A 27,074-nucleotide genomic window follows, 5' to 3' on the forward strand; every position below is an offset into this window, starting at 1 on the left:
AGGGTTTTGTGATACATATGTGAGAATTTTAAAGAATCACTATACGACAAATTGATAGAATGAAAAAATGTATTGAAAAAAGTGTGATTTTATTGCAGAAGTACGCTATTTTCTGATATTTAGATTCAGATCTAGAACCCCATATTATAGCAAAATCATTCTCTAAATTTATTGAGTATGAATAAATACTGAGAAGGCCAAACTTGGGTTCACAGCCTGCTTTAAATCCTTCATCAAGTCAAATTCTTAGCATCCATTTTTCATCTCTAAAATGTAAGAGGGTAAAATAAGAGTGTCTCTAGGTCCTTTTCTATCTTAAAATTTTAAAATTCTTACTATGCATAATCAATTAGAACTAGAGGGATAAAAAGAGATGTAAAATATTTCAGTTCAGCATACAGTACAATAGATAATCCTCGCTAATCTGTATGTACAGCTTAATTAGAAAATTAAGAACTCAGCAATTTCTATAAATGGTCTAGATTTATAGTTATATTTATTTAGGCCAAGAATGATGGTATTAGGGAGTTAAGTATTCCCTCAATGAAAAAGTTCATAGCAAAGAGGACAAACAGACCACTAGAAACGTTGTGTACTGTAACATTTGAATATCTTATTTTAGACTTGGCCACAGCAAACAACAATTTACTAATAAATTTGAAGGAAAGCTTTGATAGGTTGTATTGCGATGCTGAAAAAACATAGATGGACAAGAAATCAGTTCCAATTAAAGGTTAACTCTGTGGAAGAAAGGGAGGAGATGAATAGGGGGCAGGAATTTTCAAGGATTTGTTACCTCCTTACTAAAATTGAAATATGATCACTAAAGATTAACATTTATAAAACCTGGCAGGCATATGGTACTTATTATATCTTTTTTGATTAAACAATAGTAAAAATATTTTTCATTATATATACATAATATATAAGGAGTTATATAACATGTATATTTTTATATAAACAAAGAATTTTGTTGCCAAAATTTGTATGCAAAATTTGTTGCATAAATTTCTTCAAGATCCAGGTAAAATTAGTCTTTCCTGATTCTCGTTAAAAATCTTAAAAATCATCTTTCAACTCTTGCATATTCAATCATTATATTTTACATGCAATATTTCATCACCTAGATGCTATGTTATAAATAACAGGAGCTCAAAATGTGTAGATGAGAATGTGTAAGGGTTAGAATCTGCTGTAAGGCCCAGAGATTTACTGAGCATCATAGCTTCACAGACCTTGTGTCCTGGACTCAGGATGAAGGCTGCTCCCTATAGGCTAAATAAATTGCAACAGATTAAAACTTTTTAATGTTAAAAATTAAAATATAAAAGTACTAGAAAAAAGTATATGTGAATATAATATTAGAATGCTGATGAACTTTCTAAACATTACACTGAAAGAGTAATATATCTGAATTTAAAATTTTTATTTAGTCTTATTCATTGATTGATTGATTGAGACAGGGTTTCACTTTTTCGCCCAGGCTAGGCTGCAGTGAGGCAACCTTGACTCACTGCAGCCTCCACCTCTTGGGCTCAAGCCATCCTCCTGCCTCAGCCCCCCAAGTAGCTCGGACTACAGGCACATGCCACTACGTATGGCTAATTTTTTAAAAATTATTTTGTAGGGATGGGGTCTCACTATATTGCCCAAGCTGATCTCAAACTCCTAGGCTCAAGCAATCTTCCCAAAGCACTAGGATTACATGTGTGAGCCACCACACCCAGCCTGAATTCAAAAATTTTAAATGTTTATATATAAAAATCACAAAAATTTGAAAATATAACAAATGGAAAGAAAATACTTGCAATATTATACAACTGACCCTTGAACAACACACGTTTGAAGCGCACAGTTCTACTTATATACAAATTTTTGTTTAATGAAAGTTACACGTGTGCCTTCCTCTCCTGCTTCCTCTGCCTCCCTAGCCTCCATGTCCGCCTCTTCTGCCTCTGCAATCCCTGAGACAGTAAGACCAACCCCTCTTCCTCTTTCTCCTCAGGCTACTCAAAGTGAAGAGGATAAGGATGGAGACCTTTATGATGATCCGCTTCTACTTAATAGTTAATACATTTTTTCTTCCATAAATATATATATATATATATATATATTTTTTTTTTTTTTTTGAGACAGAGTCTTGCTCTGTTGCCCAGGCTGGAGTGCAGTGGCACGATCTCAGCTCACTGCAACCTCCATCTCCCAGGTTCAAGTGATTCTCCTGCCTCAGCCTACCGAGTAGCTGGTATTTACAGGCACCCGCCACCGCGCCCAGCTAATTTTTGTATTTTTAATAGAGACAGCGTTTCTACCATGTTGACCAGGCTAGTCTTGAACTCTTGACCTCAAGTAATCCGCTGACCTTGGCCTCCCAAAGTGCTGGGATTACAGGCCTGAGCCACCGCGCCCAGTCCCTTATGATTTTCTTAACATTTCCTTTCATCTAACTTTAAGATAACAATAAATTATACAGATAACATAAAAAATCTGTGGTAACTGACTATTCACGTTATCAGCAAGGTTTCTAGTCAACAGGAGGCTATTAGTAATTAAGTTTTTGGGAAGTCAAAAGTTACACGTGGATTTCTGACTGTGCTGGCAAGGTGGGGTTCAGTGCCCCTAAACCCTGTGTTGTTTAAGTGTCAATTGTACTACAGAGAAACAGTAGCTATGATAAACACTTAAAATTTCTTTTTAAAAATTCAGTAGGAAAACACATCTGTCCCAATAGAAAAAACATAACAGGAATCAATGGACAATTGCTGAGAGAAACACAAATGTTCAAGGAAAAAAAAGTTAATCTTCCTAGTAATCAAAAACAACAACAACAACAACGACAACAAAAACAGAAACTCAAAGCGGAAAGCAGTTTCCCCTGTAACTTGAAGAAGATGAAAAACTGATGACTCCTGATTTTCTCAGTGAAAAATGACCAATGCCCTGTTGGTAGGAGTAGAAACAGTGTTTTATTTTATTTTTTTAATCCTTTCTGAGGAGCAATTTGGTAACATATTTTTAAAAGACAAACTTAGGAACAATAAAAGTTTCAAGAGTTTATTTCCACATTCATTGATTCATGAATGGAGCCATACCAAACTGAACCAAAATTCATGAATGGGGCCATACCAAACCCCAAATAAGTGGGGTTCAGTACTCCACTAAGGGGGATCAAGCATTAAACTTTTATAAGATCTTGACTCCTGACCTAGACTGGTGCCTTAACACTTGATCTCTGACTCCTGCCTTGTCCTTACCACACAAATCTAATCCCTGATTCCAATGTCTGGAATAATATGCTCACTAGGAGAGGATCTAAGTGAGGAGCGGTGGGTAAATACAATGGGTACAGAATATATTAAATAGATCTGCAAAGTAATCTCAAATATAATATATTAATAACCATCATCATCTCTTTTACAAATTCACTCCTCACATTTGTCAGGATATCTTCATAAAATATAAACATGAAGAGGAATCTTAATAAGAAATTCTACAGAAAACAAATACATAATAATCAAACAGGCAATTTCTGTTGAAAAAATAGAGAATACCATAAAAGCACAAAATTTTGTTTTTAAAATTAGCTGGCTCACCTCTCATTTATTCCAGTAAAATAAATGGAACTACTTGCTAATGTTATTTACTTACGGATGACTATTACTAAGAAAAATCAAACTACATACAGTATTGGACAAATATTTATTCAGCCACTGTTATAAATCTGGCATTGAACAAGAGGACTTAGAAGACAGGTGTAATCCAACTTGTTTTCAAATTCTTTGACAGTTATCCAAATTGAGATGTTTACCTACGTCCTTTATATTAGACTATGATCTAGAACAGTCAGGTCCAGTAGAAATGTAACATAAGCCACATATACATTGGAATTCTCTAGTAATCTCATTTTTAAAAAAGTAAAAACAGGTTAATTCTAATATATTATCTAACCTAACATATGCAAAAGTTATCATTTCAACATGTAATCAAACTTTTAAAAGACTGATAAGATGCTGACTTTTTTGCATAATAAATCTTTCAAAGCCCACTATATATTAAACATACACTTACAGCATCTCAATTCAGATTAGCCACATTTCAAACACTCAACAGCCACATGTGGCTCGTCGTTACCCTACTGGATAGGACAAATTTAGATGGTGGTTACTAAAGAAGAAAATACAATCTGGGTTATGCAGCTAAATTTTACTAATGCTTTATTAAGAAAATTCAATTGTCTGTTCTACTTGGAAATCAATACATTCTCCTTTCTCTGAACTCTGTCTTTTCTTTAAACAAATCATTCCAGAGGGTATATATACAAAAGCTGCTAAGGAAAGCAAAGACTAAGAATGATGAATTAAATTGAACACTCCTTCGAATTACACGTTTTCACTGTTCTTAGATAAAAGAACGTAAGTTATATGCCTTCAATAGAAACCAAATACATTTCTTAAAAGCAGACACGATGGAAAATGAGGCGCCAACTATTATGAATGACCCTCAAGTCTTAGTAGATACTTTGAAATTAGACCAGAATATAATTAAAACAAAGTAAATCAGAATCTATACACCTAAAACCACTCTTAGACTTTTTTTTTTTTTTTTTTGAGACAGGGTTGCACTGTGTCACCCAGGCAGTGGAGCGATATCGGCTCACTGCAACCTCCACCTCCCGGGCTCAAGTGATCCTACTGACTCAACCTCCGGAGTAGCTGGGGCTACAGGTGCGCGCCACCGTGCCGTTTGTTTTATTGTAGAAACGGGGTTTCGCCATATTCCCCAGGCTGGTCTCGAACTCCAGAGCTCCGAAGATCGAACAGCCTCAGCCTCCCAAAGTGCTGGGATTACAGGTGAGCCACCAAATCCAGCCCACCTTTGACTTACAGAATTGATCTTACCACTTATATTTAAAACATTCCAATTCAGTTAAGAGCTAATAATCAGGACGAATCTTTAGTTTCATTTAAAGTTACTTTTTTTCCAACCTAGACATGTACTTTCCGTTATAATGTGTCAGTGTAGCTTTTCAGACTCATTCTTTATAGTTCATTCTCTTGGCAAATATACTTAAAATGTTAACAATTAAAAAAAACAAAAAACAAAAAAACTTTATCTTATCCTTGGCCCAATTCCAGACTAGAACTATGTAAAGTCAACATTATTCATATAACAAACACGAGGTTTCTTTACAGGTTAGGCCTCAGTTTCAAAAGCATCAATTTCACTGATTATTTCCTAAGACAGCACCTGGCACAAGGTATTGTCTTAATAAATATTTGTTGAATGAATGAATATCAAGTAACAGGTACTACTTATTAATACTTCTAGCACTGCAAAATGAAATGTTAAAAAGTGGACCCTTTCAATTAAAATGTTTTACTAGAGACCGTTCGAAAATTGGAAGCTACATTACAGTTAAGAAAACACTATCCATCACTTGTTCTCATTGAATACAATATTTCTAAAGCACAGAGTATTATCAGTCTCATTTAATATTTAAGAAAGGTGGGGCCAAAATGGTTGAGTCATATAATTATTAAGTAGTGGAGCCAGATTTCAAGCCCACGTCCTCAAATACAACTGTGTGGGGGTGTGTGGAGGTGTAAGTTGGAATGGAATGTGCGCATATTATGAAAACTATATTCCACGTCCCCCTCTTTTTAAAAGAATTTCCAGTACAAAAGCTTCAGAAGAAAACCACACAACGGATAGTTTTCAATTACACACACACACACACACACACACACTTTTTAACAAATTCAAACCTATTTAAAATATAACAACGATCAGCACTGTCAATCGTAACGTAAAGGTCTGGACCAGACAGAAACGCTACATCCTCCAATATCTCCCTCCCGGGACACCCTGCGAACGAAAGCATCCCTTGCGGCCTGGGATAGACTCTTCCACGCCCCTGGGGCGCAGCTATCCCCAACCCCTAGGACGGCCGGGACAGCTGGCTCCAGCCTACCTGACGGGCTCCCGCCACCGCTTGAACCAACCGCAGCAACTGGCCATCAGACTGAACATCCCGGGTCGCTCCTCCCGCCACTTCCCATCCGAGCCCGGAGCGGACACCGACACCCCGCTCTTCCCCGGAGGCCTCCGCCACTCCGAGACGCCCCTAAAGTGGATAAGTCGGAAGGAAAAGCCGGGAGGGAGGTCAAGGCGGCCAGTCCCAGCACTAAGCCCTGCTAACCGCGCCGGTCCGCGACGACTGCTCTCTTAGCCAAGAAACAGCCTGGCCAAAGACGCAGATACACCGTAGCAGAGGTAGCGGGACCCGGCTGAAGAAAAGCCCCGCGTCGACGTGCTGACGTTACTTCGAGGCGCGTAAGGCGTTCCCCAGGCAACGCCCGTACTGCGCTCCTCCAATCATTGGTTGAGGTCCTGCGGCGGAGGCCTCTGAGTGGCTGAGGCGTCCTGGCTACCCGCCCCTGCGCGAGACCAGGAGAGGTGAAAGGGGAGCACTCTAGAAGAAGGAGGCGGAGCTCGAAGTAGCGCGTTCTTGTAACTAGGCAACCGGAGGGTCCGGAGATAAGCCGGAGGATCCAGGACAAATCTCCAGAAAGGCCTATCTTTATACCTATACAAAAGGTGTTGCCAATCCATGGTGCTGTTCCTTTTCTTTCTCCAGTGTCCCCGACTGAGATTCAGAGATCTCAGGTCTTGTGCATGCTGGTGCATGGGTATTCTCTTTTTCTTTCTTTTTTTTTCTTTTTCTCGTTTTCTTTTTTTTTTTTTTAATTTATTTTTTGTTTGTTTGTTTTTGCGCAGGGATGGGAACCCTCCAGGATTCTGGCCGACTTAGGCAGCATAACTACAGGAACAATACACTGGGGCAATTCTTAAAAGTTAAAGACAAGGGGGAAATTCGCTTGCTAAATTTTCTCAATAGGTCAGATAAGAGTGAAGCCTTAATCTCTAAAATATTTATCACTGTTACATATGTGAAATGTAATTGTATGATATTTGTTGTAGGGGGGACTGTGATTACAAAAGAAAAATTCATTTGTTGTAGAAAATGTGAAAAATACTAAAAAGAAACAAGATGAAGAAAACGAGATCTCACAGGACCTCTCAAAGATAACCATTTGGGTCCGGGGCGGTGGCTCACTCCTGTAATCCCAGCATCTTGGGAGGCCAAGGCGGGCGGATTACAAGACCAGGCGATCCAGACCATCCTGGCTAACACGATGAAACCTCGTCTCTACTAAAAATACAAAAAAAAAAAAAAAAAAAAGGAAGAAAGAAAAACTAGCCGGGTGTGGTGGCACGCGCCTGTAGTCCCACTACGCGGGAGGCTGAAGCAGGGGAATCGCTTGAACCCGGGAGGCGGAGGTTGCAGTGAGATGAGATCTCGCCACTGCAGTCCAGCCTGAGCAACAGAGCGAGACTCCGTTTCAACAATAAATAAATAAATAACCATTTGATGTGTGTTTTTTTCGGGATTTTTAGGTACATAAATTGCTGGCTATTTGATTTCTGCAAGATGAAGATTGTTATCTCTTGACTATTTTGTAACGGTTTTTTTTTAAAGAGGTATGTAATATTTGCATTTCTTTTATATTCTTTGGAGAATAAGAAATGACAAGGACATTTCTGTAGGGAAAAAAATTATGCACAATATATAGGGATCTGTGTGTCCATTTTCTACTTAAATAAATATTATCAAATCCTGATAAAAGGATAGAAGGCACTGAGAATCCCAATGTACTCATGGGGAATATAATGATATGAAACTAAGATAGATATAGGATTTAAATTACTCTCTCTCCTTTACTAACTCATGTAACTTTGTTTTGTTTTGTTTTTGAGACAGAGTCTCCCTCTGTCACCCAGGCAGGGGTGCAGTGGCATGATCTTCATTCACTGCAACCTCTGCCTCCTGGGGTCAAGTGATCCTCCTACCTCAGCCTCCCAAGTAGCTGAGACTACAGATGTGTGCCATCACGCCCAGCTGATTTTTGTATTTTTTGTAGAAATGGGGTTTCATCATGTTGCCCAGGCTGGTCTCGAACTCCTGGCCTCAAATGATCCGCCTGCCTCAGCTTCCCAAAGTGCTGGGATTACAGGCATGAGCCATGGCACCCAGCCTCATGTAATTTTAATTCAAATTTATATACATCTCATACAGCTTACTGTCTCCAAAATACTGTGCCTTATGGGGAACAAAGGGGGTGATACCTTTTCTTCTCATCTTAATAGTCACAGCCAACACTCATATAACAAAAAGATAGAATAGCAAGAGAAAAGCATAACAAACTTATTTAATCCAAGTTTTATGTGACATGGGAGCCTTGCAAATGGAGATGCAAAGATACGGGGAAAACTACTCATTTTTACACTTGGGTTCGATGAAGAATGAAAAGCCATGTAGAACTCTTATTGGTCAAAAAGGATATGCCTTAATAAGAAGAGACTTGTGAAGAAACTCAGCAAGTCCTATCTGTTCAGATTCCTCTTGACCTAATAACTGTTCAGCATTCCTTCTTCCAGGGTATGGGTTAGGATGCTTTCTAGAATGGGAGTCTTAAGACATACTATCAAACAATGCAGGTCAAAGAATTTATTTATGGGCAGGTCTTTCACGGAAAGGAAGAAGGTTAGAGTAATATTTTGGGGTTTATGGCTGGCTTTGGGGAAAGGGGGTTGTGGTTTCTGTAACTGTGCCTGGAGAAAGAGGAATTATAGTTTCTATGGCTTGCTTAGGGGGAGAATGAGGTGCAAGAGATGGGGAACAGAAGGTTAGAGACAGAAACTTTGCTTCCAAGGCCTTTATTTTGGGATAACTTTTTCTGAGCTCCAACAACCCTATCTATAACATGGAAATTAAAATACCTACTTTGCCAGGTTGCTAAGATGATGAAATGAGAGAAATGAAGCTCAAGTGTAATTGCCGATAAATAATAGATGGCAGATTTTAAAGTTGGTGTCACCCATAAACACTTATGGTATGTTTCCTCCTACCTCCAAATATCCATGGTGGGAGATAGGAGAGGGGTACAGGATGAGACTGCAATGCTCCCTTAACTCCAAGCCGATTTAGGACTGTTTCTGTTGACTCTACTTTCATGACTCACTTTCTTAAACTAGTGTCTTGCAAACCCTAAAGTTATATTGTTTGTATTCACTCTTTGATCCATTTACTATGATTGGGCTTCTGTCCCATCTAACTACTGAAAACATATTTTTTGATATAACCTATATCTTCCTAATTACCAAATCAGCTCTCTTTTCTATTATTTAATATGTACAATATAGTTAACTTTTCTAAAACTGTTTCCTGTCTTGGTCTTTCACAGTTATGCACTGCACTGCCCTACCCTGGTTCTCTTCTTCATTTTTCAAATTTAGTATGGACCGCTTCATGAATTTGCATGTCATCCTTGCGCAGGGGCCATGCTAATCTTCTCTGTATTGTTCCAATTGTAGTACATGTGCTGCCGAAGCGAGCACTACCCCTGGTTCTCTTCTGAGCTCCCTGGCCATTCGTCCTCTGGCTTTCTGTATGTAACCTCTAAGATAGGACCTTTTCTCTCTGCTTTTCTTTTTTAAAACATGTTCTCTTGTGGAAATTGATTATTACTTCTGTGACTGAAGGGTCTTGCAATGTGTATGTTTCTTGAGCATTTTTGGAACCATACTCCGTACTGTTTTTTACAAATATATACTCAACACCAGTTTTGCAGTAAATTCTCATTTATCTTCATCCAGAGTTTCTTAGAAACTATAATTTCAAACAAAATAACATATAATAAAACCAATTTTACCATAGACAAATTGATATAAACCAGAATTAAGTTCCTATGGTACATTTCTGGTCACAAAAACATCACCAAACTTCAAAATAAAGATGAAAACCCTAGTAATAGTAAACGTTGAAATAAATGTGAGTTATGCATACATTTAAGAAAGATTAATGACAACAAGTAAGATAATTATTTGTCCACTTATTTCAGTTCAGGGACATAGGTGGCATCTCAGGGTGAAAGGTGAGAACTAGCCCTCGACAGGACACCATTCCATCACAGGGTGCTCTCATACACACCCACACTCACACTGGGACAGGTTAGACACACCAATTCACCTAACATGCACATCTTTCAGATGTGGGAGGAAGCTGGAATACCTGGAGAAAACCCATGCAGATGTGGGGAGAACATGCAAACTCCATACACACAGTCGCCTGGGCCAGTAATTCATTGTATTTTTCTCAGCCATGTCATAATGAAACAATACCATTCAAGCACCTGCTCTACTTCTTGCCTTCCCCAGTTCTGCTAGTGATAACATTACTGAGCATTCCTGGTGCCAACATGCAGTCCCTTAGCAAAGCTGACTCTTAGTTTTTGAATATCTTAAGTGATTTTGTAGCCATAAGTGCTGTTCACCATGTCTAGTTCTCTTTCCTTACAGGCCCATGAAATAACAGTTATTCCCACCCTCTTCAAGTCAGGCATACCTCATGCCTTGCTTTATCTAATGAAATGTAAGTGGTATGTCACTTCTTGGTAAAACTATTTAAGAGCTGGGGCACAATTCTCAATGTTCTCTCTTTTCTTTCAATGGTAATTGTACAAGACTATGTTGACTTTGAGAGACTGTAAAATCAAAGCAGTATGAATTGCTGAGTTAACACATGGAAGATAGTTACCTGGAAAGTCATGCAGACTTGTAGTGGACTTCCAATGAGCAAGAAATAAACACTTGTTATCTAAAACACTAATTTTCTGGCTTTTTAGTGTGTAATCTGGTTTATTCTGAATGATGAAAAGAGTCATGCTGCTATGATTCTAGTTAACATTGTCATTTCAGGATAATTGTTGACATTTTGGCATAAATATTCCCAGGCACACATTGTTGAATTAAACTGAATGAAATGTTTACGTACCAGTCACTGTTCTAAGCACTAATAATATAATTGTGAACAAAACCTTTAAAAATTCCTGCCCTCATGAATCTTACATTCTACTGGTGAAGACAGATGAAATGGATAATAAATATAAATAATAAGTAAATTAGACACTATGTTGGTAGAAGATGATATGGAGAAGTGTAAAAGTGGATAAAATGATGGGATTAAGATTATGAATGAGATTAGATTAAAAGTTAAATTTTGGACAGCTTTTAATTGTGTATTAAGGTCTGTATCAAAACCAAAGTTTGGCTGAATGAGATTACCAAGTGGCAATTCATATTGAGCTAAAGCCAGATATCACTTTCACAAAGTTCACTTCTGAGATTAATTAAAAACCCAGAATTTTATCCAAAGATGTATTATCAAATTGTATATTAATAGATTCCAGATGGTTTTACAAAGTTTGACGTTATAATGTAGGACACATAATTTTCAGTGCTGATAATTATTACTGGCAGTGTGATGAAATTTTGTGGTGTTAAAAAGATATTCAGGCCTGGAGAAGTGGCTCACCCCTGTAATCACAAAGCTTTGGGAGGCCAAGGCAAGAGGACTACTTGAGGTCAGGAGTTCCAGACCAGCCTGGGCAACACAGCGAGATACCATCTCTACCAAAAAAATAAATTAAAAATTAGCCTGGCATAGTGGTGTTTGACTGTAGTCCTAGGTACTCAGGAGACTGAGGCAGGAGGATTATTTGCGCCCAGAAGTTTGAGGCTGCAGTGAGCTATGATTACACCACTGCAGTCCAGTCTGGGCAACCCAGTGAGACCCTGTCTTACATAAATAAATAAATAAGGCCAGGTGCAAGGTTCACGCCTGTAATCCCAGCACTTTGGGAGGCCGAGGCAGGTGGATCCCTTGTGGTCAGGAGTTCAAAACCAGCCTGGTCAACATGGTGAAACTCTGTCTCTACTAAAAATACAAAAAAAACTAGCAAGGCATGGTGGCGGGTGCCTGTAATCCCAGTTACTCAGGAGACTGAGACAGGAGAATGACTTGAACTCGGGAGGTGGAGGTTGCAGTGAGCCGAAATTGCGCCACTGCACTCCATCCTGGGCCACAGAGTGAGACTCTGTCTCAAAAAAAAAAAAAAAAAAAAAAATTTAAATTACTAAATAGGTAGATGTATAGATATTCACTTTCAACTGAAATCTTTAGAGGAGCAAGATTTTTTTTAAGGCAGATTATTCTAATATTTCCTTCTTTTCTTCATATTCTTTATATTTTTTGTATGCCTGTATGGCATAAAGACCAAAAAAACATGTGGATGATCAAAATGACCCCATTTGCTTTTACTATCACCATAGTTCTTCCTAAAGTCCTCATTGAGTTCCAGGTTTTGGTTAATATTTTCAGGGACAAGTCAGTGTCTCACTATTTCTCCTTTTGAACCTAGCGATCCTGTCCTCTTGAACCCTGGAAGTTCTCTTGACCAGTCAGATAACTGCGTTCCCCACCCCTTCCCCTTCGGAAACTTCACACTGTGGAGGAAAAGAACGAAAAGCAGCAACTAGGGTGCTGGTGAGGAAGGACGTCTCGGCAGTGTTTACTAGGCCTCCAACACTAGAGCCCATCCCCCAGCTCCGAAAAGCTTCCTGGAAATGTCCTTGTTATCACTTCCCCTCTCGGACTGGGGGCTGGGAGCGGGCGGTCCCCTCCGCCCCCGGCTGTTCCGCCAAGGCTCGCTGGGTCGCAGGCGCCGCCGCGCAGCACTGCTCAGACCGAGGCGCACAAGCTCGCAGCTCCGCGGCGCCCAGCGCTCCGGTCCCCGCCGCGACGCGCCACCGTCCCCGCCCGCGCCTCCGCGCGCTTCGAAATGAGGGTCCTGGGTGGGCGCTGCGGGGCGCTGCTGGCGTGTCTCCTCCTAGTGCTTCCCGTCTCAGAGGCAAACTGTGAGTAATCAATAGCGTCTCTTCTCCCTTCCCCAGCATTGTCGACTGAACTACGTGCCCTGGTTAGTAGGATTTTCTTCTCTAGAACTGCAGCCTCCTAGAAAGTTTCCAGTAAGTACCGACAGACACCCAGCGGATGGAAACAGCCGTGGATAGAGCAAGCAGTGTAATGGTGGGGCTGGATCACTATTTGCACAGTTGCGAGAATGTATTGCCTACAGTACAGATGTAAGAACCTGGTTGACACTAAGTATCAATGGAGGGATGAGAACACCTGCCCGTTTCCCTTCAAAGCTGAAGTTCCCAGTCAGGATGAGCAGATTCTAGTATATGAGTAGGGAAGAAAACGTAACACACTGTGTTTTCCCTTTGTCCAGGCGCCTGCCCCCAACCTACACCGGTCTCCTGAAACCTACCTCCCTTTTGCAATTTCTGGACTTTGAGCTTGGTTTGCTTGTCTCACATTAACGACCTGTTTTAGGATGACTGAGGGTTTGTATAGCAGTAGATATATGTCACTTTCTAACCCTGAAATCAAAAGGACTGTTAAATACTGTATTCTATTTCTCAGATCGTTTGTACTGAGGATTTTTTAACACTGTGCCACTGATCTGAGGTGGTGGCATGAATTCTTTATCTTTGTGTTTCAAGTTCTTTACGTCCTTATGCCCGGGTTCAAGACAGGATATTAAGTTTTCTCTGAAAAATATATAAGGAATAGCAAGGCAATTAGTACATTTTAGTGGTCAGTTAATTTGTTTTCTAAAGTTGTAAGTGTGTTTGTTGAATAAAAATGCCCTTTTGTTTGTTTGAGAGGGACTGCTTTGCTGCCCAGGCTGGAGTGCAGTGACTCCATCTCCACTCACTGCAACCTCCGCCTCCGGCTTCAAGTGATACTCATGCCTCAGCCTCCTGAGCAGCTGGGATTACAGGTGCCTGCCTCAACACCCGGCTAATTTTTTTTTTTTTTTTTGTATTTTTACTAGAGACGGGGTTTCACCATGTTGGCCAGGCTGGTCTCAAATTCCTGACCTCAGGTGATCCACGCGCCTCGGCCTCCCAAAGTCCTGGGATTACAGGCATGAGCCACCACGCCTGGCCAAAAATGCCTTCTTGTTTTATGTTTTATTTTCAGGAATTGGAATGGGAGTGAGAACTCTAAATCACAAATAACTGGCCGGGCGCGGTGGCTCAAGCCTGTAATCCCAGCACTTTGGGAGGCCGAGACGGGCGGATCACAAGGTCAGGAGATCGAGACCATCCTGGCTAACCTGGTGAAACCCCGTCTCTACTAAAAAATACAAAAAAATTAGCCGGGCGAGGTGGCGGGCGCCTATAGTCCCAGCTACTCGGGAGGCTGAAGCAGGAGAATGGCGTAAACCCAGGAGGCGGAGCTTGCAGTGAGCTGAGATCCGGTCACTGCACTCCAGCCTGGGCGACAGAGCGAGACTCCGTCTCAAAAAAAAATAAAATAAAATAAAAAATAAAAAAAAATAACTTTTAGGAGCCTAGAGCTCCAAAGTAAACTTTTCGAAGATGGAAATTTCTAGAGAATTATATATCAGTTTACTAACATTCCACTAGTTTCTATTAGTCATCAGGATGAATGCAGTACTTTAAAAATCTAACTTGGGACTAAAACATTATTTTTTGATCTTACATTAAAGAGCTACAACTGCAAAACTTCAGCATTCAAACCCCTATCATTAAGCCAATTTGTAACTCCAGGTGCTTATTACCTATATAGTTCATTAGGACAATTAAATATTTGCTTCATAGCTAGTGTTTTGGAGAGGAGAAAGGCAAAGTAGCTTGCCACACTTAACTCCTTGTCATCACAGAAATTTGCTAGGCCTTTTCTTTTTGTAGAGATTGTTACATTTTGAATCTAGGCAGAGGTAAAAATTATATGGGTTTGTGTGTGTGTATTATATATAAACATATGGGGAATTACACTTGTTATATATAAACACTGATAGAGCAGACAAATTAATTCTTCAAGTATATCACATAAAGAATAGTTGGCCCCATAATGCCTTTAGTTAAAAAGTTTTTGATTGCTTAATTGGATTAAAAGTCATCTGTGGTTTACTAAAGAGGAAATTTAGATATAGATGTGATGTTTTTAATCCATATGATTTAATTTTACTTTATTTTTACTTATTTGTTTGTTTTTTGAGACGGTCTGGTTCTGTCACTAAGTCTGGAGTGCAGTGGCATGATCACAGCTCACTGCAACCTCCCCCTCCTGGGCTCATGGGATCCTCCCAGCTCAGCCTCCTGAGTAGCTGGAACAACAGGCATCTGGCACCATGCCCAGCTAATTTGTGTGTGTGTCTGTGTGTATGGTTTTTTTTTTTTTTTTTTGGTAGAATTGGTGTTTTGCCATGTTGCCTAGCCTGGTCTTGAACTCCTGAGTTCAAGCGGCCTGCCTACTTTGGCTGGCCGAAGTGCTGAGATTACAGGTGAGAGTCACCATGCCCAGACTCTATATGATTTTAAATTTGAGATATAATTCGAGTTATAAATATTTTATTTGTAATTCATGGTGTAGTCCCTTATTTAGAATTATTTATTTATTTATTTAGAGATGGAGTCTCACCCTGTTGCCCAGGCTGGAGTGCAGGAGTGCAGTGGTATGATCCCAGCTCACTGCAACCTCCGCCTCCTGGGTAGCTGGTATTACAGGCATCCTCCCACCTCAGCCTCCTGTGTAACTGGTATTATAGGCATGCACCACCACACCCAGAGAATTTTTGTATTTTTTGTAGAGACAGAGTTTCACCATGTTGGCCAAGCTGGTCTTGAACTCCTGACCTCCAGTGGTGGTCTTGAACTCCTGACCTCCGGTGATCCTCCTGCCTTGGCCTCCCAAAGTGCTGGAATTATAGGTGTGAGCCACCACACCCAGCCTATAATTCATTGTTTAGGCCATAGAAAGCTATGGATCATTAAACAAAATTTTTGTGATTAAAAAAAGTCTCGCTATCTTACCCAGACTGGAGTACGGTGACTATTCACAGGTACTACAGCTTTGAACTCCTGACCTCAAGCAATCCTCCAATCAGCCTCCTGAGTATCTGGGACTATAGGTATGCACCACCATGGCTGGCTTACAGTTGTGATTTAAAGAAAAACATTTACAAATCATAGTTTTATTTTAGGAAGAGTTATTAGAAATAATCTAATTCAACTTATTTGTTTAAAAATAAAAAAAGAAATTGTTCAGAGATATTAACTAATTTTCCAGAATACGTATAATATATATACATACATATATGTATGAGAGAGAGGGATGAGAATCTCTGTATTTAACATATATACTGTCACCCAGTCATGGTTGCTCACACCTGTAATCCCAGCACTTTGGGAGGCTGAGGAGGAAGGATCGCATGAAGCCAGGAGTTCAAGACCAGCCTGAGCAACATAGTGAGATCCTGTCTCTACAAAAGACATTAAAAAAAAAAAAAAATTAGCCGGATATGTTGGTACACACTTGTAGGCCCAGCTCCTCAGGGGTCTAAGGTGGGAGGGTCACTTCAGCCCAGGAGGTTGAGGTTGCAGCGAGCATGATTATGCCACTGCACTCCAGCCTGGGTGATAGAGCGAGATCCTGTCTCCAAAAATAATGAAAATAAAATAGATACTGTCTACATATTTTAATCATTTCCCACTTAACGCATGTGGTGAGGGGAAATAGGAGAAAGAGGATGTCCCTTTGGCCTTATCTAGACTGCCACCCTGGGTGAGTGCAGGCTACTGTAGACACTACTGACTCATATTTTCCTCCTCTTTTGTACCCTTTTCTTTCCTTCTCTAACTATTCCATTTGCTATGTATGAAGCCTTGTCTTTTCTTAAATTATCTTCACTAAAAAGTCCAAAATGTTGCGCTGATGGAGAGATGTTATCAAGGTTAGATTATAGTTGGAGTTTGTGCTGGAAGAGTTAGAAACAATTTCTAATGTACAGCAATACATCAAACCCTATGCCATATTCTCCTACTATTAATTCTATGCTAAGAAACAATAGGCCTTCTCTGTTCACCAAGTTTATATCTTTGCAGCTTGAGGGATCTATATACATACTTAAACCTTCAAAATATTATGCCTGATAATACAGTATTCTTTGCCTATAAACAACAGTAATGAACTCTTGCTCACTAAAGGAAAGAAAAAAGGAAAAGAAAAAAAGAGAGGAAGGAAGGAAGGAGGTGTTGAATAATTTATTGGAAGGCTACTGGATGGCTAGCTGAACAACCAGGACTACAGAAGCCAGGAATGTGAACATTTAGGTGACCTATACAGTGGGAACTCATGTGACAGTACTTTAGGAGCTGCCAATCAAATGACTCAATTCTGTCTTCCAGTCCTGTGTGTCTCTGTGAACAGTTCAAATTCCTAGGAGACCCTGATCATTTTGCCTTAGCCTGGCACTGGAGTCCTATGATTGACAGCTCACTAGAATTGCATAGAGTGCTGGAAGAACAGTTCCCACAAAAGAATGGATGCTGGGAAGGACACAGAAATAAGAAAAGTCTACATATTCTAATTATTAGCTGTCTAACATATACACTTGCCCTTCTTTCCATACACACCATTTGAAAATATTTATCTAATATAATGCACTTGACTACTGCACAGAGAAAGAACCCTCTCCTCGATTGGTTCCAGGAACCACATCCATAGAGGAAGGCTTGAGGCTCCCATTTCCTAGGTATCATCAAGTGATGGCCATGATTCCTGTATTTCTGTGCTATGCTTTATGGATAAAATGATACATTATAGTGTACCAACACATCTTATATGCAAAAAAAAACAAAAAAACAAAAAAAAAGGAAAAGCAAAAACAAAAATACAGGCAAGGGAATACAGGTAATGGTTTTAGAGCTTGCCTGTCTCTCCCTTGGTTGCAAGCATGAGCTGGTATTTATGACTGTTTCCCTACCCATTTCATAGCTGTCTTGCCCTCAGGATGCAAGGGCCTCATGTTTGTGTTTGCTCAATAAGATGACCCATAGCATAATCAGGAAGAATCTGAGCCCTTATTGTCCCTACCTGTGGATGGTCCATCCATTGTTTCTTTTCCTATTTCTCCTGTGGACAGTAGTCATCCTGGAGGGGCTTCACACCTAACCCTGATTAGTATGTGGCAACAACACTATTTTGCCTGGATTATTGTCTTCCTTCTAACATAATCCTCTTATTATTATTATTATTATTATTATTTTCAGCAGGTAAAGAGCTTCAAATGGCAACACAGCAGTCTTAGCTTGTAATTCAGTGGAAAATAGGTTAGGTTCCCTGGTGAATGCATTCCTTGGAGACCATTCTTGGTTTTCAAATTTCTAGGTGAGCAGAATGCAGTTGTGAGGACAGAATGTAAAAAATTTGAGATTAGGTAAGTGTATTAGTCCCCTAGGACTGCCATAATAAAATACCACAAAGTGGGTGGTTTAAACAACAGAAAGTTATGGTCTCACGATTTTGAAGTCTAGAAGTCCAAAATCAAGGTATCGGGAAGGTTGGTTTCTTCTGAGGGCTGTGAGAGGAGAATATGTTTCATGCTTTCTGCTAGCTCCTGGTAACCTCAGATGTTCCTTAGCTCTTGGGTGGCATTATTCCTGTGTCTTCACATCGTTTTCCCTCCATACATGTCTGTTTCTGTGCCCACATTTCCCCTTTTTATAAGGGCACAAGCCTCACTGGATTAAGGCCTACCCTAATGACCTCATCTTAATTTGATCATCTACAAAGACCCTATTTCATAATAATTTGATCATCTACAAAGACCCTATTTCATAATAAAGTCATGTTTACAGGTACGAGGGGATTAGGACTTCAGCATCTTTTGGGGTCAGCCCATAACAGTCATTAAGCATCATACCATGACAAGTACTTCTTTCCTTTTTCTTTTTATTTCTGATCTGTGTATTTCGGCTTTAGTAAAATAGCGCTGTATTTTATTTTATTTTAAGCCAGTCAAATTTGCCAGTTGGGGGTTACTGATACTAATATTAAGAAGCTCTGATAACTCAGTACTATTGGACCAACCTACAATCTTTTTTTTTTTTTTGAGACAGGGCCTCATTCTGTTGCATGGGCTGGAGGAGTGCAGTAGTGCAATCATGTCTGACTATAGCCTTAATCTCCCAGGTTCAAGTGATCCTCCCACCTCAGCCGCCCAAATAGCTGGGACTATAGATGCATGCCATTACCAGCTAATGTTCTTTTTGATTTTTAATAGAGATGAGATATTGCTATGTTTCCCAGGCTGATCTTGAACTCCTGGACTCAAGGGATTCTCTGGCCTCAGCTTTCCAAAGTACTGGGATTACAGGCGTGAGCCACTATGCCCAGATAGCACTATATTTTAATGATTGCTGGTACAGAGAACATACCACATTTTTAAAAACCATATTTTGAAAGATAGTGTTGTCGGCCGGGCGCGGTGGCTCAAGCCTGTAATCCCAGCACTTTGGGAGGCCGAGACGGGTGGATCACGAGGTCAGAAGATTGAGACCATCCTGGCTAACACAGTGAAACCCCGTCTCTACTAAAAAATACAAAAAATTAGTCAGGCGTGGTGGCGGGCGCCTGTAGTCCCAGCTACTTGGGAGGCTGAGGCAGGAGAATGGCGTAAACCTGGGAGGCGGAGTTTGCAGTGAGCTGAGATCTAGCCACTGCACTCCAGCCTGGGTGATAGAGTGAGACTCCGTCTCAAAAAAAAAAAAAAAAAAAAAGAAAGATAGTGTTGTCTTACAACAACAAAGATAGTTGTGTCTTACAGTGAGTGAGCCCTCAATAATTGGTCAGTTCATCATTCCGTAAGGTTAGCTCCTCCCAGGTATTAGGATATACAGTAAGGCCAAGGAAAACTACAATCATTCCACTGATTTGTTTTCTTAATTGTGGTGTTAATTCCTTAGAGGTAGTGTTGTGTGGCTTAGCATAAAGCATTGAATAAGTCTACCAATAGTTGTGCTGACAGAAAAATAAAATCCCAAAAAGTGTGTCTACCTATGCTGCTCCTCCGTGATGGAAGAGCCCTTTTTAATCAACAATCCACCAGATATCTGATTGAACTTTGTCATATGTTCAACTTTCAGCAGCCCAAGGAATAGCAATCCTGCAGACAAACTTGGTGTTTTTACTTTGATAGCGAGAGTCTGGGCGGGCCCTAGTGAAGGAAAGTTCATGTGGCAGATCCAGTGTGGCCAATGTGTAGCCTCCATCCTTGCCACTGTGACTGCCTTTTAAAATAAACATTGGATAAACATTAGACTGAGGGCATCCCGAAGGCCATATGTGGCCTATAAACTTCTGTGTTTGGCCCTCATACATATCAAAAATTGGAACACTTCATGTCAGCATCTGGTTTTATGGCTTCTCTTGAAAAACAAAGGAACATCTGACAACACTGGCCCACCTCCCAACATGGTAAGATTCAGCTCAAGCTGATTGTGAGCTGCATTCTTCTCTTTTTTTGTTGAAACAGAGTCTCACTCTATCACCCTACCTCAACCTCCCAAGTGGCTGGGACTACAGGCTGTGCCACCATGCCCAACTAATTTTTGCATTTTTAGTAGAGATGGGGTTCCACCATGTTGGCCAGGCTGGTCTTGAACTCCTGACATTGTGATCTGCCCGCCTTGGCCTCCCCAAGTGCTGTGATTACAGGTGTGGTGAGCTGCCTTCTTTAGATAGAATGTGCTCTCTCCAGTTTGCCACAATGCTGAGCATCTCCCATTGTCTTTAACCAAATTATCTTCCTTCCAAATTATGCTGCCTACTGGACACTTAGAATTTTTAGTCTGTGGTCCTTGCACCAGATAGACTTGAGAGGAAACATAACTGACGGTCATTAAGTAGGTCATTCTGTCCTCATTATTATTAAGAACTTCTCTGGTGTGGGGCTGTCTTGTGAATGTTCATCTGGAACACAAACATTCTCATCTCTGGGACAATTCTTGCTTGAACTTCATCCCTAAGCCTGTGATCTACCTCTTTACAAGTCACTGAACCTCGGGAAAGGCCATTTGCACCATCTCAGGCAATTTCTCATTGTAGGCAAGGTGAACAATGAGAAATTCCACTTATATGTCTGCCCATAGTGAGGGTTTTGCTTCTCCAGTGCCTCTCAGGACTGCCCCTGAGAGAGGTTAGTTTGTTAGTTTTTGGCTGTAGCTTTATAGGAGGTCTATATCTGGCTCATGTTGGTATACCATAGAGAAACATCTGTTGATATGGTTAGGTCTACATCTGGCTCATGTTGGTATACCACAGAGAATCATCTGTTGATATGGTTAGGATGTTTTGTCCCCTCCATATCTCATGTTGAAAAGTGACCTCTGGCCAGGCGCAGTGGCTCATGCCTGTAATCCCAGCACTTTAGCACTTTGGGAGGCCGCGGTGGGTGGATCACTTCAGGCTGGGAGTTTGGGATCAGCCTGGCCAACATGATGAAACCCTGTCTTTACTAAGAACACAAAAATTAACCGGACGTGGTGGTGTACACCTGTAATTCCAGCTACTCAGGAGGCTGAGGCAGGAGAATCGCTGGGACCTGGGAGGTGGAGGCTGCAGTGAGTTGAGATCATGCCACTGCACTCCAGCCTTGGTGACAGAACGAGACTCTATAAAAAACAATAAATAAAAAAGAAAAGAAAGAAAAGAAAAGTATCAGGGAAACCTGCCCCCAATATTTCAATGTAGGTTCTTTCTATTTTCCGTAAGTGTCAGCCAGCTGAGAAATAAAGAGAAAGAATACAAAGAGAGGAATTTTACAGCTGGGCCACCATGGGTGACATCACATATCGGTAGGACCATGATGCCCACCTGACCCTCAAAACCAGCAGGTTTTATTTTGGATTTCAAAAGGGGAGTGGGTGTAAGAACAGGGAGTAGGTCACAAAGATCACATGCTCCAAAGGGTGAAAAGGAGAACAAAGATCGCAAGGCAAAGGGCAAAAGCAGAATTACTGACAAGGGTCTATGTTCAGCAGTGCACGTATTGCCTTGAAAACATCTTAAACAACAGAAAACAGGGTTCGAGAGCAGAGAACCAGTCTGACCTCAAATTTACCAGGGCGGAATTTTTTCCCTACCCTAGTAAGCCTGAGGGTACCACAGGAGACCAGGGCGTATCTCAGTCCTTATTTCAACTGCATAGGACAGACATTCCCAGAGCGGCCTTTTATAGACCTCCCCCGAGGAATGAATTCCTTTCCCAGGGTCTTAATATTAATATTCCTTGCTAGGAAAATAATTTGATATCTTTCCTACTTGCACATCCGTTTATAGGCTCTCTGCAAGAAGAAAAATATGGCTCTTTTTGCCCGACCCCACAGGCAGTCAGACCTTATGGTTGTCTTCCCTTGTTCCCTAAAATCACTGTTATTCTGCTCATTTTCAAGGTGTACTGATTTCATATTGTTCAAACACATATGTTTTACAATCAATTTGTACAGTTAACACAATTATCATAGTGGCCCTGAGGTGATGTACATCCTCAGCTTGCGAAGATAACAGGAATAAGAGATTAAAGTAAGACAGACCTAAGAAATTATAAAAGTATTAATTTGGGAACTGATAAATGTCCATATTAACATGAAATCTTCACAATTTATGTTCCTCTGCTGTGGCTCCAAAAGGTCACTCCATTTGGAGTCCCTGACTTCCCGCAACAGAAAAGAAAGAAAAGGAAAGGGAAGGAAAGGGGAGGGGAGGGGAGAGGAGAGGAGGGGAGGGGAGGGGAGGGGCTTCCATAGTAGGAGGTGGTGCCTGGTGGGAGGTGTTTGGGTCATGAGGGTGGGTCCCTTATGAATGACTTAGCACCAGCCCCTTGGTGATAAGGGGGATTATGCAACAGAAAGAATGAGATTCACATGAGATTCATAGAGGTTCACGTCAGATTTGGTTGTTTAAAAGTCTGGGACCTCCCCTTCTCTCTCTTGCTCCCATTCTGGCCGTGTGATCCACCAGCTCCCCTTTTGCCTTCTACCATGATTGGAAGCTTCCTGAGGCCTTCACCGGGAGCAGATGCTGGCACCATGCTTCTTGTACAGCCTGCAGAGCCATGATCCTATTAAACTCCTTTTCTTTATAAATTATCCACCCTCAAGTATTCCTTTGTAGTGAGGCAGACAGATTAACACATTTGTAAGCCGGAGATTTTCACCAGTTGGTCATAGATCTCTTCTTATGAGACCAATGAGGGGGTTTGAGGGTGAGGAGGAAATCGAGAGTGACCAACCCATGTAGGCAACTAAGTTATGCCTTCAGTCTCATCCTATTTATACCACTTTAGCATGGTTTATGCTATCACAACTACATAGCTCAATGGAAAAGATAGCATCCAGCTTATGATAAGCTGTTCAAATCTCATGGTCACCAGGTGTCCTATGGTCAGATTTTCAGACTCCACTTAAGTCCCAAAAAACAAACAAACAACAACAACAACAACAAAAACCCAAGAGCAGTTTCTCAAAAGAAATAAATTACTTGTCGAAGAAAACAAATTACTTGTTGAAGGAAATGAGACTTGTTCACAAATCATGGGGATCTCTACTGAAATTTCTCTTCTGAAACTTGCTGCAGCTTCTGAAGAGGACCCTGCTCTTTTATAGAAAATTTGAGCACAGTTGGATCTTATGGATCATTGGCTAGGCCAAGTGACAGAGCACTTGAATTGAACTTTGAACTAGCTGGAGAGCATTCTCTTATTATGGTTCCCATCTGCATTTGGCAGCCTTTCAACTCCTATGATAAATAGATCATGGTAGAAAACCTTAAAATGGAATATGTCTCAAAAATAAGACATTTACCAAAATTTATTCTTCTACCTTAGTGATGGACACTCAGGTACATAACAACTTCTCTCACTTCTACAGCTATGTTCCAACATGACTAACCTCTTGCTGAAAATAGTCCACTGCTCTCAGTCCTCAGGAAGGAATGAAAGCCTTGGGTTTGAATCTGATTGGGCCTATAGTTAGATGGTTTTAGGACAGAATTCTGCTTATCAGCTGACTTGCATAAGCCTCAGTTCCAACCAGCATATGTTAATCAGCATACCTTAGGTCTTAGACATTTTGCTTCCTCAAAGGCCACTATCTAATAATCACTAAAGGTTTTTGGGATATTTCTCATCAATGCAGTTATTCAGGTAAGATACCTTATTTTAGTTTGGAGAAACTAGGAGAAAAGCTTATAGTATGAAACTGTAACAGAAGGATACTTCTTCAAGGGTCTCTCTCCTCTCCTTCACTCAAGAGATTCTGGATCAGTCAGGTAACTCAAAATGAGTGATTAAGGAGAGGCGGTGATTTATTTGTATTGTGATTGAAGTACAGCCTCGATTTGCTAATATAGGGAGTTTGTGCATGAAACAGTGAAGAAATCAGTGGGTTATCTATTCAATTTAATCGCATGAGATCTCTGCTTGTTAATCCTTTCTCCAAGATGTGATCACTACACACACCCCAGTTTTTGTTCAAGTGAGTAACAGCTGTTACCTAAGCTCAGCCACCCCTGTTTCTTCCCATTGCACTTGAAATCTGGGGGCTCATTTCCATTTCTGTCCCTCCCATCAGCATGTTTGATCTAGGAAGAACTGCCAGTAAAATGCTTATTAAAAATTCCAGTAGTTTCTCCAATAGTCTGTTTTTCACAGGATCAGTGAAAATATAGTCTTCTCTTCTATACTGGGGGAAAGGGGGGATGATTGAGGAGAGAGAATAGGTAGGGGCGACATAAAAAATTCAAGCCAGAATTTCTGTCTCCTAGTCTTTGTGAATTCTTTCTGTTGCATTATGCCAAGGAATGTCTGGCTTTTCAATGTTATTTAGTGTGTGCCAAGATTGGTCTAGGATGGCATTAGCCAACCAAGCCAACTGTTAGAACTGAAGCTGGCAGCCCTAGCTAGCAAATGGAATGAAAGCAGCGATATTACCACATTCAGCCTGATTAAAAATTGTGCTATCTCTTTGTGTATTCATTTTCTATTGCTTTGTAACACATTACCACAAATTTAACAGCTTAGGAAAACACAATTTATTATCTCACAGTTGCATTGGTCAGAAGTCCAGGCACAAATCCAGTTAAGTTGCTCAGAATCTCGCAAGGCTAAAATCAGTGGGTCGGTCATTGTTGAGATCTCATTTGAAGCTTGAAGTCCACTTCTAGGCTCCCTTGATTCTTGGGAGAATTCACTTCCTTGCAAGTATAGGATTGAGGCCCTCAGCTTCTGAGGCCTCTCACCATTGCCATCATGTGGCCCTCACCATAACATGGCAATTTGCTTCTATAAAATCAATTTAAAAAGCATCAGCTGCTGCTTTTTGTCTCCTATGTCTGTTTCTGAAATCTGAATTTGGCATACAAAGCTCAAAATCTAGGGGATTCCAGCCTTATCTCTTCCTACAAGTGACCTTTCCCTGCTTCTTCTCTCAAAATGGACCATTCTCTGTCCCTTCTCCCCTATGGCCTTTTCACATGCTGGTCCTTCTGTTTGAAAGACAATTCCTCTTTGTCATCCTCCCAATCATCCCCGGTGATCTATCCAAAGACTACTCGAGTTTTAACATACTTTATAATTTTATTTCCCTTTTTCAGAATCATGAATTAAACTATGATAAAGCTTTGTAGGATCTTAATTTTTCCATTTATAGTAAAGGATAATTTAGAAAAGTGTTGTTTTTTTTTCTCAATAACTAGTCTCTAAAATTTTATAAACCATCTTTGCTTTTTTTTTTTACTCTTTTGTTTTATTGGTTATTTTATTCAAGGAATAAACCTGAACAACTCTATTTTATCTATGTGTGTTTGCTTTGATTATAACCCTCTGATTTTTATTATTAACAAAGAAACAAATTAGCACATTATTGAATAACGTCTGTTACAGGTATTAGTTTAAATGTTTCATACCCTTATATTGGTTAAGATAAGATAGTCTATGAAGTGATAACACATTCATCCTCAAATCTCCAAATTGATTTTCAAATTTCTAAATCTTGATGACTTGGCAAAATAAAAATTTATTTCTTAATCATATAAAGTTCAGTGTGGTTTGCATAAATCTCTTCCATCTTTAGTTATACCATCTGGAATACATGGGATCCAATGTTCCTGAAAAAAAAAAAAAAAGGAACAATGGAGGTGGTGTACTTGTTTTTAACAGCCTTAGCTTAAAAGTGACACACGCACTTCTACTTATAGTTCAAATAGTTACAACTCAATGAAGCACATGGAACATGAAGCTTGAGTTTTGGAAAGTGAAGTCCTGAAAACATGGTCTATAACTCTGCTACTCCAATGTGGTCCATGGAACATCACCATCAGCTTTACCTAGGGACTTACTAAAAATGAAATATGTCTGGCCCTACCCTAGATGCACTCATCCGGAATATGCATTTTAACAAGACTTTCAGATAATTTCTATCCACATTTAAAGTTTGAGACAGTCTAGTTTTTAAGGAGATTGAGAAGATAGAGAAATGAACAAATTTTTGCAGAATGTCCAGAGGTGGTAATTAGGGCAAGAGAAGAGGATATGTCAGAGAAGGGAGAAAGAAAGCTGAGTACCATGGCAAGAGAATGCAGCTTGTGGAGAAGTTCTCCAGTGAGAAATTACTAGATGTGAGGTGGAAAAAGACTTTTAGGAATGGGCATTTCTTTTTTCTTTCTTTCATTATTTTAAAATTCCTTTTTTTTTTTATTGTTGTTATTTTGAGAAAGAGTCTTGCTCTGTCCCCTAGGCTGGAGTGCAGTGGCGTGATCACAGCTCATTGCAGCCTCAACCTCCTGGGCTCAAGCAATCCTCCTGCCTCAGCTCCTGAATAGCTGTGACTACAGGCATGAGCCACCATGCCCGGCTAATTTTGGTCATGTTGCCTAGGCTGGTCTTGAACTCCTGAGCTCAACGGATCCTTCTACCTCAGCCTCCCAAAGTGCTGAGATTACAGATGTGAGACACTGCACCCAGCTAGAAGTGGCATTTCTAAGTTTCAACTTTAAATTACAAAAGTTGCTTAAATATAAACAACTGAACCCCTAATTCCTCTGCCTCCAATGTTTTTTCAAAAAGTGTCGATTTTCACATCTAAATTGATTAAGTACTCTATTAGTCTGTTTTCATGCTGCTGATAAAGACATACCCAAGACTGCGCAATTTACAAAAGAAAGAGGTATAATTGGACTTACAGTTCCACAGGGCTGGGGAGGCCTCACAATCACAGTGGAAAGGAAGGAGGAGCAAGTC

At 40.3% G+C, this 27,074-nt stretch overlaps 2 protein-coding genes and 1 non-coding gene across 8 annotated transcripts in view; 1 reads left to right on the forward strand and 2 right to left on the reverse strand.

Annotated features, from left to right (window-relative positions):
* Positions 1 to 6,334, reverse strand: part of ARL13B (ADP ribosylation factor like GTPase 13B) — a 72,971-nt gene extending 66,637 nt beyond the window's left edge. For 2 of the 6 annotated variants that reach the window (XM_033211566.1, XM_033211563.1), the window contains exon 1: positions 5,972 to 6,333. In XM_033211566.1, the coding sequence (XP_033067457.1) occupies positions 5,972 to 6,030 (59 nt within the window). In that variant the 5' untranslated portion in view covers positions 6,031 to 6,333. Of the gene's footprint in view, positions 1 to 5,971 lie in introns of all 6 variants that reach the window. The other 4 variants (XM_033211564.1, XM_033211561.1, XM_033211562.1 and 1 more) reach the window with 3 other exon arrangements.
* A 3,018-nt stretch (positions 6,335 to 9,352) lies between these two features.
* Positions 9,353 to 9,459, reverse strand: LOC117084571. The gene has a single exon (XR_004437504.1). It is a non-coding gene; the product is annotated as a U6 spliceosomal RNA (small nuclear RNA).
* A 2,937-nt stretch (positions 9,460 to 12,396) lies between these two features.
* Positions 12,397 to 27,074, forward strand: part of PROS1 (protein S) — a 101,209-nt gene continuing 86,531 nt past the window's right edge. Inside the window, exon 1 of the mRNA XM_033211570.1 lies at positions 12,397 to 12,816. Within this exon, the coding sequence (XP_033067461.1) occupies positions 12,741 to 12,816 (76 nt within the window). The 5' untranslated portion in view covers positions 12,397 to 12,740. The remainder of the gene's footprint in view (positions 12,817 to 27,074) is intronic.

This window comes from Trachypithecus francoisi, unplaced genomic scaffold, assembly GCF_009764315.1.
Source record: "Trachypithecus francoisi isolate TF-2019V2 unplaced genomic scaffold, Tfra_2.0 Lachesis_group0, whole genome shotgun sequence".
Taxonomy (NCBI): Eukaryota; Metazoa; Chordata; class Mammalia; order Primates; family Cercopithecidae; genus Trachypithecus; species Trachypithecus francoisi.